The 17,262-nt window shown below is 45.6% G+C and overlaps 1 protein-coding gene across 3 annotated transcripts in view; it reads left to right on the plus strand.

Moving 5' to 3' along the window:
* The window catches only part of LOC111174568 (phosphoserine aminotransferase), a 32,147-nt gene extending 15,222 nt beyond the window's left edge, over positions 1-16,925 (plus strand). For 2 of the 3 annotated variants that reach the window (XM_089913327.1, XM_022573461.2), the window contains 3 exons: positions 3,130-3,258; positions 12,724-12,861; positions 13,540-16,925. In XM_089913327.1, coding sequence (XP_089769453.1) covers positions 3,130-3,258; positions 12,724-12,861; positions 13,540-13,645 — 373 coding nt within the window. In that variant the 3' untranslated portion in view covers positions 13,646-16,925. The remainder of the gene's footprint in view (positions 1-3,129; positions 3,259-12,723; positions 12,862-13,539) is intronic. The other variant, XM_089913328.1, reaches the window with a different exon arrangement.
* Positions 16,926-17,262: the final 337 nt, after the last annotated feature.

Here is a 17,262-nt window from a genome sequence, read left to right on the forward strand (position 1 = left end):
GTGGGCAGTGAGTCTGGGCATAGGGGTGAGTCACACAGCAAGAGGGAAGTGTGTTGGTGCTGAGGTCTGGCTGGGACTGTGGACCTGGCCTGAGCCTTTGCTGCAGCCTTGATTTGATGAATCAAAAAGCAGCAGCTTGGGAACCCTGGGGTAACAGAGCTGTAGGTAGAAGTGAAGCTCGGCTTCCAGAAAGTGCTGTTGAACCGGCAGCCACCCGCAGGTGGCTCGCTGTGATTGGATCATGTGGCAGGGTGTGTTGCTGTGGTTTGTGGGGGAGTGAGCAGTTTGGGGTTAGATGGAAATTCGAGAGCACCTTACGGAACAGAGAAGTGGGAGGGCAGCACCGCATCTGGAACACATGCCTACACGTCCACACACGCGCATGTGTGCTGTGATGCCCCTGTAGCGGCTGCTCTCGGCAGCTGTGTCTGTGGCTTGGTGCCAGCCTGGCTGCCCCGCTGGCAGGTGAGAGAGTGGGTGAGGGTCCTGGAGCCCCTAGTAAACCAGAGGCCTTTGTTACTGTGGCAAGAGCTGGGGCTTTGGAGTCAGACCATCTGGGGTTGGAATCCTGGCTTTCTCAGCCACTTATTGGATGACTTTAGCCAAGTTACGCTGTCTGAGCCTGTTTCCTCATCTGTAAAGTGGGATAATGGCAGCTCTGGCCTCGGATTTTTTTGATCAATATAAGGGAGAGTCCTGGACCGCTGAACACTCCTTCCCCTCTCTTACTTTCTTCTTTCTCCTTTGCTCCTCTGATTTCTCAGTCCTTATCCAGAGAGCTCCAGCCGAGGCTGTAACTTATTCAGAGGCGATTTTCTGCTTTGAGCTCCCTTGCCGGTGCCCCTAGCTGCCATTTCTCATTCCTCCCAGGGCTGTCTGGGGAGCCAGGCTGGGGAAGCTTCCACCGGGGCTACCGCGTGGTTCTGGGTGCTGGCTGTTCCCTGCCCAGTGCCCGCTGGGCAGCCCAGTGTGGGCTCTGCTACCTTCTGGGGTAGAAACACCGGGATTCTCCACGCACCTGGAGGCAGTGAACGAGCCAGTCAGGTATCTTGGGCTTCCCTGGGACAAGCTTCTGGTGTTCGAGCGTTTTCCCCTCCCCACCCTGTCATGTTAGGAAGTAAACGAGGAGGCAGCTGTGTCTGGGGGTCCCCACCCCAGATCTTTGCGGGACATTGATGCTCAGCAACTAAGTTTGCACAGATTCTTATGGGGGACATTTGTCCCACTCATACAGAGGCCGTAGCTGAGCACAGACGTTTTCCACGCTCCCAGTTCGAGGAGGATGGTCTCTTTTCCCCGGGAGACCTCTGCTCCTCTCCCGTGGGCTTTCAGTAAGGTGCAGAGAGAGCTCTCAGCACCTTTTTATTTTTTATTATTTTTTGGCTGTGCCGCGTGGCGTGTGGGATCATCGTTCACTGACCAGGGATCGAACCTGTGCCCCTTGCAGTGGAAGTGAGGGGTCTTAACCATTGCACCGCCAGGGAAGTCTCCTCAGCACCTTTTTAAGCAGAGGGGCTTTCAGAAGATCACTGGGAAAACCATCCGCTGCTCTTCAACGTCTTGTGTTTTGGGCTTAGTTTAGAGCACTTAACTAGTAAAGATACTACATATAGTACACCTGCCATGTGCCAGCCCTGCACTAAGCCCTTCACCCAACCCATTTCCTGCAGTCCCTCCAAGAGCACTGAGGTCTCTAAGTGACAGAGTTGATATTCTGGCTCGGTAAACGATGCACCCAAGCTCTATGAAGGGCCGAGGTGCAGCGGGTCCTCCTGGAACCAGGGACCCGCATCCCACCCCGTCTGCACTCCTGTGTCTCAGATGAGCCTCCTTCAAATGTTCCTTGTCGCCCTTACCTCATAACTCACCGTTTCACCAACACACAATTCTGCCTCTTCTTATTCCCAATTCAGAAAAGCCTATGGAGGGCTCTGATTGGTCCAGTTAAGTCCCCTGCTCAACTCTGAAACCAGGGGAGCAAGGGACCCCGCTGGGTCCTCCTGCTGGGTGGAGTTAGGAAGGGCAGGGCAGCTGAAATGCTGGGTGTCCACCGTCGGTTGGCAGGCCTCCCTGTTTCCAGGTGGGAAAGTCGAGGTTTGGATCCCTGGGGTGACTAATCCTGGGTAATCTGTTGGGGCAGCACTGGTTCTAGAGTCAGGACTAGGACTTGGAGCCCAGGCTTTTGGGCACTCTGCCACCCTGCCTCCGCCCGGTGGTGGGCTGTACGCCGGGGCTTTGCAGGAGGAAAGGTGGACACTGTGCTTCCAGCCTTCTAGGACTGCAGCGTCCAAGACACGGGCGCCCAGGAATAGAGAATAGAGAGCCAGTGGTAAAAACTAGGGGAAGTGTGGGCAGCGGGCTCTGGGCATTCAGAAAGCGAAGAGTTAACTGGTGGGGGTGGGGAGCTAGGTGTCTGAGGATGCTTGTGGCAGGGATAAAATGTCAGCAGGGGTGGAGACAGGGAGCTGTGTTCCAGGTGTCATGAAGAGTTTGCGTTCGGGCTTGGGCTGGACTGGTGGGCACTGATGTGACCTCTAATGAAGAGTCTAATTAACCCTCTTTTCTGAATGGCCCCCAGGGGCCTAGAGTTGGGTTGATCTTCGTTTTTGCTCCGTGACACGCTCCTGTCCTTGGTGTACACATGGCCCACTTTCATCTTGTCTATGTCTAATGGGGTCTTTAAGTCTGTTTTAGTACGACTTCAGACTGTTTGCTTGGGTGTCTTTCCACTTGTGCAAAGCTGAACTCAATGGATATATGTATTTTTTAAAAAATTATTTATTTATATTTTAAGATCTTTATTGGAGTATAATTGCTTTACAATGGTGTGTTAGTTTCTGCTTTGTACAAAGTGAATCAGCTATACATATACATATGTTCCCATATCTCTTCCCTCTTGCGTCTCCCTCCCTCCCTCCCTCCCTAACCCACCCCTGTAGGTGGTCACAAAGCACCAAGCTGATCTCCCTGTGCTATGTGGCTGCTTCCCACTAGCTATCTATTTTACATTTGGTAGTGTATATATGTCCATGCCACTCTCTCACTTTGTCCCAGCTTACCCTTCCCCCTCCCCGTATCCTCAAGTCCATTCTCTACGTGGATATATGTATTTTTTGCTCTTTATTTTAGCATCTATGTCATGGGCTTGGTCCTGGAGTGGATTAAGAACAACGGCGGTGCAGCAGCCATGGAGAAGCTTAGCTCCATCAAATCGCAAATGATTTATGATATTGTTGATAATTCTCAAGGATTCTATGTGTAAGTTGATGGGGTTTTATCTCACATTTTGCCTCTTGTGAATTTAAAAATGTGTATATGCCATGTCCTTTTGGAACATGGATGCAGCCACCTTTCGCTGAGACACTGAACTCCTCAGGAGCATGAGTTAGGTAAGTCTTCCCTCCTGCATCCCATTCCCAGGAATCCCGGGCTTTGGGACCTGTCTCCCAATGGGTGGTAACGTTTCTCACACCACAGACCCCGGGGCAAACCCCTCTCCCCAACCTCACCTCCTCTGTATGTCCCCTGGGGACAAAACACGTACTTGCTGGAAGCTCTCAGCTTTACCTCAGGACTCACTGGAGACCCTTGGTATAAACACCCACTCCTGGCCCCTCCTCTGGGTTATTTACCCTTTTAGGAAAGTTTACTCTTTCACTTATTACAGGACAAACATTCCCATCCCGGGCTTGCAGTTGGTGAATGGAATTGGCTCTGGTATGAGTTGACTCCTAGTTAAATGTTTTTGTGACTAATTGATTCATGAACATGTGTTGACCGCTGGACCAACACCAGAGAGCGTATGGGCCTTGTATTGATCTCCTAGGGCTGCCAGAGCAAAGTACCACTAGCTTGGTGGCTTAAAACAAGAGAAATTTATTTTCAGTGTTCTGGAGTCCAGGAGTTCAAAAGGAAGCTGTCAGCAAGGCTTTGCTCCCTTCAGGGACTCAGGGAAGAATCCATTCCTTGCCTCTTCCAGCTTCCAGGGGCTTCAGGCATTCCTTGGCTTGTGGCTGCCTCACCCCAGTCTCTGCCTCTGAGAGGCCTTCACATGGCCTCCTCCTTTCTTGTGTGTCTTGTCTTCTGTCTCTTACATTGGATTTAGGGCCCACCCAGATAATCCAGGATGATTGGGCTCATCTAGAGATCTTAGCTTAATTGCATCAGCAGAGACCCTTTTTCTAGGTCACATTCGCAGGTTCTGGAGGTGAACACGTGGGTAAACCTTTGCAGAAGCCACCGTTCAACCCCCTACAACAGGCCTGTCACCAAAATGCCAGATATAAAGTACCTAGTACAGTGCCTGGCACACGAGGAGCTTGACAGATGATGTTTTCATTTGCTTTTCCCCTCCTTCAAGGTGGGGACAGCTGTGGGAGGACCAGACTTTATGCTCTGTATGCACGTGTGTTTATATACTTACATGCGTAAACACTTACACTCATTTGCCGAGCCAGGACCCCCTTCTTAGCGGCCTTTACTCTTTGGAGTTCAGTGTGTTGTAAGAAAAAATATCTGGCTGACAATAACAAGGGAATTTTCACTCTTTTAAGAATTTAGTGGGCCTTGTAGGACAAAAAAATGGTGCCTCAATCCTGCCTTAGAATTGTACGTTTTACCCAAGATTTGCTAACACATCTCCATAACCATCCATGGGTGGGGTTGTACTTTTGGGACAAGCCTAACTGCTGCTGTCCCCTCTGCCCTTAAATGCCTGCCTGCTCCTATGAGTTCTTGGCTTGTGATGACACCCCAGCCACAAGCCCTCAGGGAGTCTGGCTTGGCTGAACGACTTGACCTTTGGGGTCCTCTTCCACATGCCATCTGGGGGAAGGGGTACACACTGTGCCTTTCTGCCTGCTCTGTGGTTCTGTGGCTGGGCCCTTGGGAATCTTCCACTTTAGAGCCTGACGTGTGAGAGAGGAGGCCAGGGTACTCCCCTAGCACTTTTGTAGCCGTTGTAACATGCATGATCAGCAGTAGATGGTCCAAGGAGTTCATGGCCAAGGGCTAAATAATGAGCCATGAGCTGGGGGCAGGGAGATACTGCTTTGGCTGGAGGCGAAGGGAGGGCTTTTACATGAGCTTGAGCCTTGGACAGGAGTAAGAATTAGGCAGAGAAGAAGGCGGAAGTACTTTTAGGAATTTTTAGGAAGGCAGGGAATGGCCTCTGCAAAGCACTGAGGGAAGAAAGTAGTGTGTTTGGAGAGCAGAGAGTGGGCTACCTGAAGGGCACGGCTCGTGCTGGGATTGAAAAGAAAGTCTGGAAAGGTCTGAAGACATGTTTAATTCACTAGCTCATTTATCTATTAGTCTATCTACCCATCCACCCACCCATCCATCTACCCATCCATCCACCCACCCATCCATCCGTCTACCCATCCATCCATCCGTCCGTCCATCCATCCATCCATCCAATGGCGCCTGAACGCTCCTCTGTGCTAGCCTTGTTCCAGGCTCTGGGGATACCCAGAAGAATAGGTCACCTTTCCTGGCTCCATAAGAGTGATCAGGATCTGAACGTGAGTAAGAGCACACGGCAGCTACTGTGGAGGGGAGACCAATTTTCTATGAGCTTTTGACTCCGTATATTTCTCGGGAGATGTGAAGGCACAAAATGGGAGGACAGGAAGCATGGTGATGCCTCCAGAAGAAATCCAGGAAATTAAAAACAAAATAAAGCATAGAAGGAACACCAAGAATCCCCTGAATTCTCTCCCCGCACTTGAGATCCTTTAACTGCAAGCACCCAACCTGGCATTTCCCAGAAGGCAGCCTGTTGAAGCCAGTGTGGCAGGCAGGTCATCTCCTGAGGAATCTCATCACCTTCCCATGCAAAACTCCTCATTCACTTATGAACAGCCTTGACCCCGAACTTGCATCCTCTTCCGAATAAACCTCTTTCTGGGAACTTCCATTCACCCCCCGGTCCGCCTGCCCAGAAGAGGTCATCCGGCTCATGGTGTACCTCTGGGACCTTGTTACCAGGGTCAGTAGCAGGCTTTGCTCCCTCTCTCCTCTATGTTAGCAGTTGGACGCTCACTAGTTGTCTCTGTGTGCACTTGGGTTTTCAGGAAGTTCTTTGCTGTGGAAGTATGGCCCCGAAGAGGAGGTGAGCAGTTAAATGAGAATGCATGTGAATAAAGAGTATGTAATGTAGACGTTAAGAACATGGGCTCTTGCACTGGGTAATTTGTGTAAAGCACCAGAAACCGTATTTGGCACATAGGGAGCATTCCTTAAGGGTTAGCTCTTAGTAGTATTTGTGGTTATTATTGAAAGCACCTAGGATGTTCCTGACACATAGTGTTTAATGTGTATTAGATATTAATTTTAATATGATAAAGCTGTTGAAGTGATCAAATCCATATCTACATCTGAGGTCACCTTTTCTCACTTTCATGTGGGGTCCAGACCTTAGGAAAGAGAGGGAAGCATGTGATGTGTCTAGTGACAACCCCAAGATAAAATAAAGCAGGCAGAGCCCTTGGCGCTTTACAGCTATGAATACATTTTATTGTCATCACAACCCTGTGAACAGACAGTGTTTTACAGCAGCACAGACAGGTTAGGGTCAGGTGCAGCGGGGAAGTGGGATCAGGCAGGATAGGAACATGGGGAGAGTCAGGGGTGCTGGTTCCAGAGCCTTTACTAAGGAAACAACAAAAATCACAAATGATAATGACGTTGTTTTTCAAAATGCAGGAATCAGTGGAAAAACTAGAAATGATCATGCTCAGAATTGTGATCAGTTATGTCTAAATATGTAAAAGTCAGTTACTTTCCCATACTTCAGAAATAACAATAAAAAACAAGGAAAGATCCCATTCGCAATAGTCACAAAAATTAGTATATATCTAGAAGTCAGTTCAGTGTTCACCTGAAAAAGTTAGTACAAAAGGATAGATGAAACATTTTAAACATACATGTTAACATTAATAAAATGTAAATGTTAACATATGATCTATTAACATATAAAGCCACTGGCAGAGGGAAAGACAGATCGGTGGAAAAGTCCAGAAACTGGTCCCTGTTTACTTGAGAATTGTATTTTAACTTAGACAATTTTAAAGTCTAACGTGACTTTTTGTCTAGTTGACTGATTGAAGCATTGATAATTCATTGAAACAGAAATTAGATATTTGCATCACAGCATACACAAATTCTAGTCCATCGAAAAGATGCAAATGCAACTAAATGCAAGTAGCAAATATAAAATACAGGAGAGAATTTCTGTACAGGGAGTACAGAAGCCTTCCTAAATAAGCCATGAAACTCAGAAGCCATAAAGTAAAAGATATTTAATTACATGAAAATTTAAAACTTTTCTACAGTTCAAGACATAAACAAAACAAAATGACAGACACAAAAGTTTGGTAGCGTATTAACATATAAAGGTTACTGTTGATATAGAGAAGAACCCACAAATAAATGAAAAAGGATAACCAAATTTTAAAAAGGCAGGGGGTGGTTTCTAACTGTATGAGCAAACAACTCAGAAGAAACACAGCTGGTTAACAGATGAATGAAGAGGGGCCAACTTCTTTAGGAAATGCAGATTAAAACCATGGGATTTTCTTCCCCTCTGATCAGCAGAAATTCTAAAGACTGATAACATCTGGTGTAGGCAGGGGAACAAACACACTTTGGGTATGTTAAGTAAAAAAATGTGTTCAATTTTGGAGCGAGGTTTGCAGCGTCCATCAAAGTTCAAAACTCTGCTGCTCTTTGACCAAAGACTTTTATGTCTAGGCACCTGCCCTCTGCCAGTACTCTGCCTTGCACAAAAGTGTGCATAAAATCAGGCGCCCGCAAGTCCAATGAGGGATACTTACGTTAACGGGGAAAATCTAGAGACAACCCGGGTGTCCTTCAGGAGGGGTCTGATGAAGGAAATTACGATCCATCCGTGGTATGGAGTAACGTGTGCGTGGAGAGCGGGGAAGGTCTGTGAGCAAACTGGGAAGATGACCTGATACGTCATCAGGTCAAAAGGAAAAAGAGCAGGTGTAGAAAAGGACATGTCTATTATCCCACTTAGAAACCCACAGTGTTTGTATTTGTAAATACTATATATATATATATATATATATATATATATATATATATGTGGAAACACGCATATATACACGTATACACATTTGTGTATCCGATCCTGAAAATGCGCCGAAGACTGTTAATGGCAGCCACCTCTGTGGAAGGGAATAGATCTTCATATTTTTACTCTAGTTTTCCTAATCGTGTGCAAATTTAGAATTAATTTTTTATTTAAAAGTTAGGCAGTCAGGAGAGGCCTGGTGACTCTTTTGTGGGCTTGTCTCACCTCAGGATGCACTCTTCACGCCCTTCTTGTTTCTGGTTTGTCTTTTGGAGCAGACACCGCTGAAATGAGCGTCTTGTCTTCGCTTGCCAACTGCCTGCGGTTTTCTTGCGCCCTCCTAACCCTCGCCACCTTTGTGAGACGCTGTTTCACGCTGAGGTGGTGCCTTTCCCCTCACACATGCCCCTCTGGTACCTTGGGAAGTCCCGGGGTTTCTCAGTGGGTATTCTAGAATACTCATCCCAGAGATGCAGTGGGTTTTTCAGCCACGTGCATTTGGGGAAAGCTCTGTTCCTGTATGAATTATCCTCTTGGGAGTTCACGAGACGCTCTAGGAAGCCGAGTCAAGAAACCCGTGTAGCCCTGTTCATGCAGGATTTCCTAAATTTCTGTGACTGACTGTGGCACCGCTTTTCCAGTCACAACCATCCTTATCAGCTCCCGTCATAGACTCCCTGGGGAGCGCTGCTCAGACTCTGTCCTGGAAGCTTTGCAGTCCCAGGATGACCCGCTGCTTCCACACCCACCCGGCCCCATGCTAGCGCTCTGTCAGCCTGGCACCTTCTCCCTGCCCCCAACTCATTCAGGCCACAGGCCCTGCCCTCGCTCTGGGATTTAGTGATAACGCCTGGGAGCGGTGGCCCAGCACAGCTCACGGCAGTGCTCGGTGTGGCTCACAGGGTTTAAAACACACAATTTGAGCCCTTACTGGAACATGTGAAGATTATTTAAATCCAGATGTCTTATTTCATAATCCCCGTGTCTCTGAAAGTGGGAGAAACAGACTGGGGGAGCCGTATGTTTCAAGCAAAAGGGAGACTGTTTCTCTGTGGAAGAACAGGCCCTCACAGTTAACAGGTAACGTAGGGAGTTTGTGCTGAGTCTATCATGTTGGGCCTGTTATACTCATTTATATGACCGTTGGGTCCCTATTGGCATTTGAATTTGCTGCCCATGCTTGAAACTCCCCAGTGTCCCTGTCTTGGTCATCAGGCCTAATTCTGTTGACCTAGAAAGTTCTTTGTGGGAACTTTCTAGCAGGGCTCTCCCGCAGTGTCCCCACCCTCCAGCCCCTATGTCGTAGTGCTTTTTCTAAAACACGGAACTCGTTGCGCAGACCTCATTACTCCTGTTTGCTCCAGGATCCAATTGATCCAGTTCCCAGAAGAGTGTGTCTGCAGGGCCCTCCGCGGTCTGCAGTCCTGCCCCCAGCCAGGCACCCTGCACCCCAGGTGCTGCAGAGAACTTGCTGGGGTCCCCAGTGCCTTGGCAGGCACAGCTCTCTGCCAGATGCCCTTCCTTTGTCTCCCCCTGTCCTGACCCCTCCCACCTCCCTTCCTCTGAAACCTTCAACCTTCCCTCGGGCAGAGTTACTTGCTCAGCTCTGTGCTTCCACAGCGCTTGTCCTGTGGAATTTGAATTCCCTCCACAGCCATCTTGCTAGGTTGGGAGCAGCTGATTCCCCTTCATCTTTTTCTTCCTTCCCTCAGCCCCACAGCAGGGACACTCTCGGGCACCGTGCAAATTTAATGTTCAATTTCTAGTTGTTATGACATAGTTGCTGTCATGATACCATCTACGTTCACAATAGGATGAGTAAATGTGTGGGGGACGACTGTAAATACAGATTCTTTGTAAATCCAGGTTCTTAATTCTTCCCCCTTTTTAATATTTTTTCCCCTTAAATCACGTGTCCTTTTTGCTGCTCCAGCTCTATAATTGGACTCTCTCCTGGGGAGCCTGAGGCAGCAGAATATCAAAGAGGGTAGACACTAAATTTTTAATTTAAATGTCAACCAGGATAACTACTACCTGTGCAAAGGGGGGCCCAGAATTCAGGCTCAAAGCCTATTACCAGATACTTGGTTTCCCTTCTTGTGTCTCTTCTGTCCATCGATGTGCACTTGACTCCTATTAACTTTAACAGGAATTATGTGTGTGCCCTGAGGGGCGAGCATAGCTTTTAATGGGGGCGTCCTCACACTGCTTTTATTTGCTGTTTAATTTTAATGAATCCCACCCTGTAGAAGGGGAAGAATGAAATAGGATGTGCTTGAGAAAATGGAGAGAGTTATTACATACCTTCCTTGTAATCCAGAGTAGCATGTCATCTCTTCTGTTTGTCTCCTTTGGTTGTCAATGGAAGATAACTTTGGCTTGCTTACTTTCCAAATCAGAAACTGAAGTCAAATACTAACGTATCCTAGATGAAATTTGACTCATTCATTTTTGAGTCTGTGAGCCCTGTGTAAGGTGCTGAGAATGAAAAGACAAATTTATTGACTTCGGTAGATATGTACATAGCATTGAATGTGTTCCAGACGCTGTTCTGAATTCCATCAGTTATCTCCTTTTGCATCATAGAGCACTTCAAGACAGGGACTGAAAACCACAGCCATTTCTTTTGCTCAGGATTCTTTTCAGTCAGCAGGTGGGGCCGGGCTCAGTGGGATGGTTTCTTCTGCTGGTCTCATCTGAGATCACTTATTCAACCAAAGTCATCTGGTGATTCACCTAGAGTGTAAATGGCCCCCCTCATCTGTCTGGCAGCTGGTGCTGGCTGGCTGTTGGCTGGGCCTGTTATTTCCAGCAGGCTAGCTTGGGCTTGTTTACATGGCAGTGATGTTTTAAGAGGGCAGGTATAGAAGCCGCATGCCCCTTGAGGCCTCAGCTTGGAAGTTGCACAGCGTCACTCCTGTTGCAGTCTCTTGGTCAAAGCAAGTCCACAAGGCCAGCCCAGATTCAAAAGGTGTGGAGCACAAGACCCCACCTCTTGCTGGGAGGGCTGCAGAGAATTTGTGGCCATTTAGTCCTCACATCAGAGAGGCACAACAGAGAGATTTAGTAACTTGTTCAAGGTCACACAGCTTGGGACAGTACAGTGTTTAAAGTGCTTTGAAAGCTGCTGCTCATTATTTTTAAATCTTACAGCCACTATTCGGACCAACTTAGTTTTTTTCTCTGCAGCCTTGTAGAGAAAGGGTCATTCACATTGCTGTGTGGCTGCCATGGGTTGGAAGCTTCATATATGTTGTACCACTGAACTGTCATAACTAGTATGAAATGGAGATATTATTATCATTCCCAATATTCAGATGAGGAAACTGAGGCTCTTGGAAATTAAGTATGAGTCATATAAGAGAATGTTAACTCACTGTTCCATATGCAAGAGTGATGTCCCTAAGTAAATTATAAATGTCCTGGCGCAGATCTTTTTTTAATCTCTTGTTTGCATGTGGAAAATGGTTTTAAAAAATTTTCTGTTGCTGACAATTAAAACTGGATTAGATAGCAGCTGTGCTTTAGGGCATCCAGTTCACATTTATTACATTTACTTCATAGTCTACTTTCACCCTAACTAGTGGCAATAGAATTGCAAGTTGATGGGGACAATCTTACTCTAATCACCTGTACATTTCAGTATACTCCATTATGATGTTTAAATATATAACATACTATTAAAAGAACATTAAAGGGAACATAGAATCATCCCATATTCTCACATCCTGAACACAAATATTTTCTATTCTCTATGCTTCCTTAGAATCTTTATATCCACATTTATACTCTAACTAGAGTACCCATAACATCTAAAGTTTTTCACTTATTAGATTAGATAAACCACTTCCATTTTGCAGCCTAATCTTTATATTTATCTTTTTATGTGGCATCTTAATATTTAGTTATAAAGAAATGTTATAATTTATTTTATTTCTATGGTGGACGTAGGTCGTTTCTAACTTTACCTGTTGTAATTAATTACAGAATATATGATGTTCTGGATGGGCTTTAGTTCAGGTATTTTGTTTAATTCTATCTCTAAATATGTACTCTCATATATTTTGAAAACATATGTTCTGAATTTGATTCCCAACTCCTGTCAAGAACCATGTAAATGTGTGTTGTGTGTGTGTGTTGTGTGTGTGTGTTTTGTGTGTGTGTGTGGTGTTTGTGTGTGTCTGTGTGTGTGTGTGTGTGCGCACACCAACAGTTTTACTCTGGGAAGTTGATTTAAGAAAATAGTTCAAACATACAAAAAATGTCCAAGTAATCCAATGTTATGATGTTTCTTCATATGTTAGCATAACTTTATTTTTTGTAACTAATGCTTTACTTTTTTTTTCTTTTTGCATTTCTATAACCAAATAACTGACATAGAATTCATGTGGGGTATAAGTTTTAGATCTAAATCAATTTTCCCTATACAGCACTACAATTATCCCTCTCTGTTTATTAAATAATATTCACTTTCCTGGAATTATGTGATTCTTATTTTACTGAATGCTTAAATATAATATATAAATGGGTTTATTTGGATTAAAAAAAAATTTTTTTTCTGTTGCCTTGTTAATGGCAGTTGCACGTTGCAGAAAAATAGCTGGAACAAAAAACATGTTTTTCAGATGTCCAGTGGAGCCCCAGAATAGAAGCAGGATGAATATTCCATTCCGCATTGGCAACACCAAAGGAGATGATGCTTTAGAAAAAAGATTTCTCGACAAAGCTCTTGAACTCAATATGATCTCCCTGAAAGGGCATAGGTGGGTACTTGTCCCGTCCAGAAGCTTGTCAGGGAATTGATTTAGTTTTCAGACGCTGAAGGAGACACATCTAGGAGCCTGCCCATCCTGGAGTAGCAGTTATTGTAACTAGTTGGGAAAGACCATTTGTTACGGGGGTTCTCCTGCTGCTGCTTACAGACCCCTTAGCATGATTCCATGACCGAGAGCATGGCGGGGGGCACATCTTCTAGGAGCTTTGGTCAAAATTACCTTTGAAAATCTCTGCTCTGACAGCACAAAGGGTGCCATCCCAGCTCTGGTGCAGCTGGCACAGCCTGTTCAGTGTAAGGACAGACACTGTTGCTCCCCCGAATGTCAGAGAGAGTAGTTAATTCTGTGAGCTCCATGGAAGATGTATGTTCTCACGCATGAGAATAGCTGCCCGCTCCCTGCCCCCTGCATGGCAGGCTCATCAAAGAGTTGAGCTAACCTAGGTTCCATGTGAGCGTGACGGTCCTCCACTGCATTGGAAAGGAATTTTTTAATGACTGAGATGTGTGAAGCTCCTGGCCACCCGCGGGGGCTTTCAGGTGGGAGGTTGGACACAATGGTCTCAGGTGCCGTGACTCTCGCAGGTGCTGGTGACGGGAAGGAGGGTCGTCTTGATGCTCAACCAGATGCTCCTGTTCTTAACGGCTGCATCTGTGGTTCTTCTAGGTCCGTGGGAGGCATTCGGGCCTCTCTGTATAATGCTGTCACCATCGAAGATGTCCAGAAGCTGGCAGCCTTCATGAAGAATTTTTTGGAGATGCACCAGCTATGAGCACATCCTAACCAATATACACTCTGCCCTTGAACAATGTACAAAATTGAAAGTCACTTGGGCATGGCTAAAAAAACTAAACAAACACAGTATTTTTCTCGAATGAACATGCTTCTGATAGATTTTCTTCTTTTTCCAGAGAACAGCAAACATCCACAGCTATCCCAAGCTGTTGAAACTTAACCTTAATTCTGACTTGAACTGGAAGCTTTTAAAAAGTCTTCTCTTGCTTTTCTACCAAATTCTAACTACTGTTGTCTTTGCTGCTACTTTTTCTGCCTAGATCTCATATTCAAAGCTGCCTATGAGTTTAATTATATGCAAACTGCAGGTTATTATTTTTAGAGACACACAAACACACAGCATGGAGGGTGGGTGGAGCCCCCTAGGTGCTGAATTTTGATCCTTTGCAAGATGACAGCAGTGGGGTCTTCTGGATTCTGCAGCTATTAATTCAGGTCACCACCGACCGTGTTGTGATGTTCCAGACTAAGAGGCAAACCGGAGATCGTTCTTTATACCGTTATTCTCATAAAGAGATAAAAGTGGCATACTATATGTTTATATAGCAAGGTCTGTTTTTAATACCAAATAGTTTATATCTCTATGCATTTATATCTCTGTGCATTTATATTTCTAATAATACGTTTCTTGTTGATATATGTTGAGACTTTGAGAAGTTGTTGGGATCCTTGACCTTGTGCATTAGAGTGTTACGTTCTCAACAGCTGTGTGCCTCCCCTTCCTCCTCCCCTCTCCCTTTTTAAGCTGCTTCACAAGATTTGGAAGCTCCCTGATTCACTTTTACTTTCCTTGCAGTGGGTAGAAGAACGGTTGGTTGGTTGGTTGGTTGGTTGGTTCTTTGTTTTTCAGTTATGCTGTTAAACTAAAAATCTCTGTTAAACTCCCTTACTGTTTTTCACGTGACTGTTCTCTTTCTGGTGTTTGACCAGTGATGCCATGAGTTCGGGAAGATCTTTGCTGAAGAGTCTTTTCCCCTCTTGTTTATCCATTGTCAGTGTTTTATGTTGACCGTGCGAAGGACATTAAAGTCCTAAAACATCTAAACCTTTGTCAATGAGTTTCTTTACATGCTTTTTAGACAGATTGTTCTTTTAAAAACTTTATGTTGGGAAAACTTGAGTCTAAAAATAGCACCTGTGAAGGGTATTTTCTTCAAAAAGGTAAGACTCGAGTCCTGTACATCCATGTTTTTAATGATTCAGCATACTGGTAGCTTTCCGTTGGCTTTTGGAATGGACAGTATCAACAAACCACCTTACAACACAGCGCACGGTATAAAGTTCTATGAACTTTGTCCCCCTTAGGCTGGAAACATGCCGCTAGGACAGTTCTGAGCTATCTTCGTGTTTCGTTGGATGTGTAATGAGGACTATCCTGATCTTTCGTCCCAGCTTTGCACCAATTAGTTGGGTTAGTTGGGTTTCCTGCTTAGGGCTAAGCCTTACCAATCTCGGTTCTCTCATCTGTGAAAAGGAGGATTGAAATAACTCCCCCACTTATCTCAGGGATGTTTGAAGAGCTTAAAACGAGGGCTCAATGCAGGATGTGACTGATAACCACAGTAAATTTTTAAATGGCCAAAGCCAGCCAGTGCTTGGACGCCATCCAAGTGTTCACATATAATAGTTCTCAGAGTCTATTTTCCCTCCTTCCTCATGCATTCATGTGATGGTGACAAGTCCCTGTGGTTTGTACCGGCCCCAGATCTCTTGAATCTCCACTTATTTCCATTCCCATTGCCACAGCCAGCTCTGTCAGCCCTCAGCGGATCACTTCAGCAGCCTCATCTGCCCCCACCTGCCCCTACCAGCACAGCCCGTTGGACCATCACTTCCCCTTCATGCTCCTCCTTGGTTCATAAAAAAGCCCAGGCTTCTGAGCCCAGCGGTCACAGCTTTGTGGTGTCTGGTCTGGCTTCTTCTTTCTTGTGTTTCTGGTTCTTGGAATGTGGCGTGCATATATGCCCATGCTACGTCGGGTAAGCCTGGAGTCCCTGCCCCCACTCAGCAAGACTGACGTTCCTTCAAGACACCTGCCAACCTCCTGACCTTGTTTGTGTCTCCTGCACTGCAAGGATGCGCTTTTCCTTTGTTCTTATAAGCGTGACCCTTTTATCCCGTCACAGCACCTCCATTCTGTGTTTTCCTGTGCCGAGGGTGTCTGCTTATGTGCCTTCCCCGTCAGAGCAAGGAACAAGCGCTGTTTCTCCACCTCCATCACCTGGCATCCTGCCTTCCCCTTAGGAGGAGCTCAACGACTGTCCGTTTAATGAATGGAAAGGCAGGGCTTCCTGAATTTCGCAAACAGCCTGCAGTAAAGGTAGAGGTACAATCTCACATACGTAGATGTTTTAATTTTTCAAAAGCTTACTATGTAATTTCATTTTTTACTAAAATTTAGAAGCTTGGAGGGCTCCCAGACTCTTCTTTATATTTGTGTGAAAGTGCTTGGAAAACGGTGAGCAACTGCGTTCATACCAGGACAAAGGGTGGTCGCTGTTGTCTGGAGCTCAGATCGCTGGAAGATACTCACTGAGCGAAAACCTTGACCTTTGAATGTCTCAAGTGAGTGAACGGACGCCAGTCTGCTGACCACGTGGAGAGAGGTGGAAGGGGAGATAAGGATGCAGGCCCCGGGTCAACAGGCTGCGGGAGCCACAACTGGCCAGTCTTTAAGATTAAAAGCAAAGTGGACGGACAGGTGTCTTTCAGGCCTTGGGAAATCTGTGTAAGGCTTGGTGGCCTCATCTTCCTTTAGATCTTCCAAAGTGTCCTTCTCCCAAACTGATTTTGACTATTTTTCTCTTTCAAGATTTGACAACACATAATCGTGTTAATACCACCTAAGTGAGAAAAAACAGATTTGTCCCCACGTTGCTTATGTTTACCTCCACACACTGCTTCATCCCCAGCACTGCGGCTCTGTTCTTTGCCTGCACAAGAAACAAAATTGGAATTGTTCTGTTCCGTGCTAGTCTGTGTTTATCTAAATATCTAATGCTGTCTCGTCACAACTTAGCAGATGCTGGAAGGTTTGGCAAGCCCTCAGGTGAACTATGTGATGTAACAAATATTCTCTTTTTTCCCCTTTAGAGCTTAAGGAGCCACTAAGACCCCGTAAAATGGACAAGACCCATTGATAGATGCCCAGCTCTGCCAAAGGCACTTGCAGGTCTGGCCTTGTATCACTGTGTGATTAATGTTTGTTGTATCGTGTTCTTTGGAAGGAAAATAAAATGAAGAAGAATTTTCTCACACTTGATCAGAATGAACATAATTAAAAAGCAAAATGCTACCGCGTCTGCAAAGAAATCAATCACTTTAATTGGAAAGAAGATTCCTTGCCTCTGTTAGTAATTGGGCTCTTGGTAAGTTAGAATCGGAATCCATGACAGTTTGTGATAAATGGTCTCCTTTTGGGCTAAAGAAGGTAAGAAGTTCTAATTACCCCTGGATTATTCCAGAGTGGGTGGAAAAGCTTGATCAAAGAGATACTGGGAGAGAGCTAGAAAAGCTAGCAGTGAGCAAAGATTTATTGAATTTCTTTCTAAGAAGCTAAAGAATAAAATAGTTCATTTGTTGTGACAAAAACAA

Source organism: Delphinapterus leucas, chromosome 6 (assembly GCF_059928025.1).
Source record: "Delphinapterus leucas isolate spDelLeu-1000000601 "Yukka" chromosome 6, BTC_Dleu_Yukka2, whole genome shotgun sequence".
NCBI lineage: Eukaryota > Metazoa > Chordata > Mammalia > Artiodactyla > Monodontidae > Delphinapterus > Delphinapterus leucas.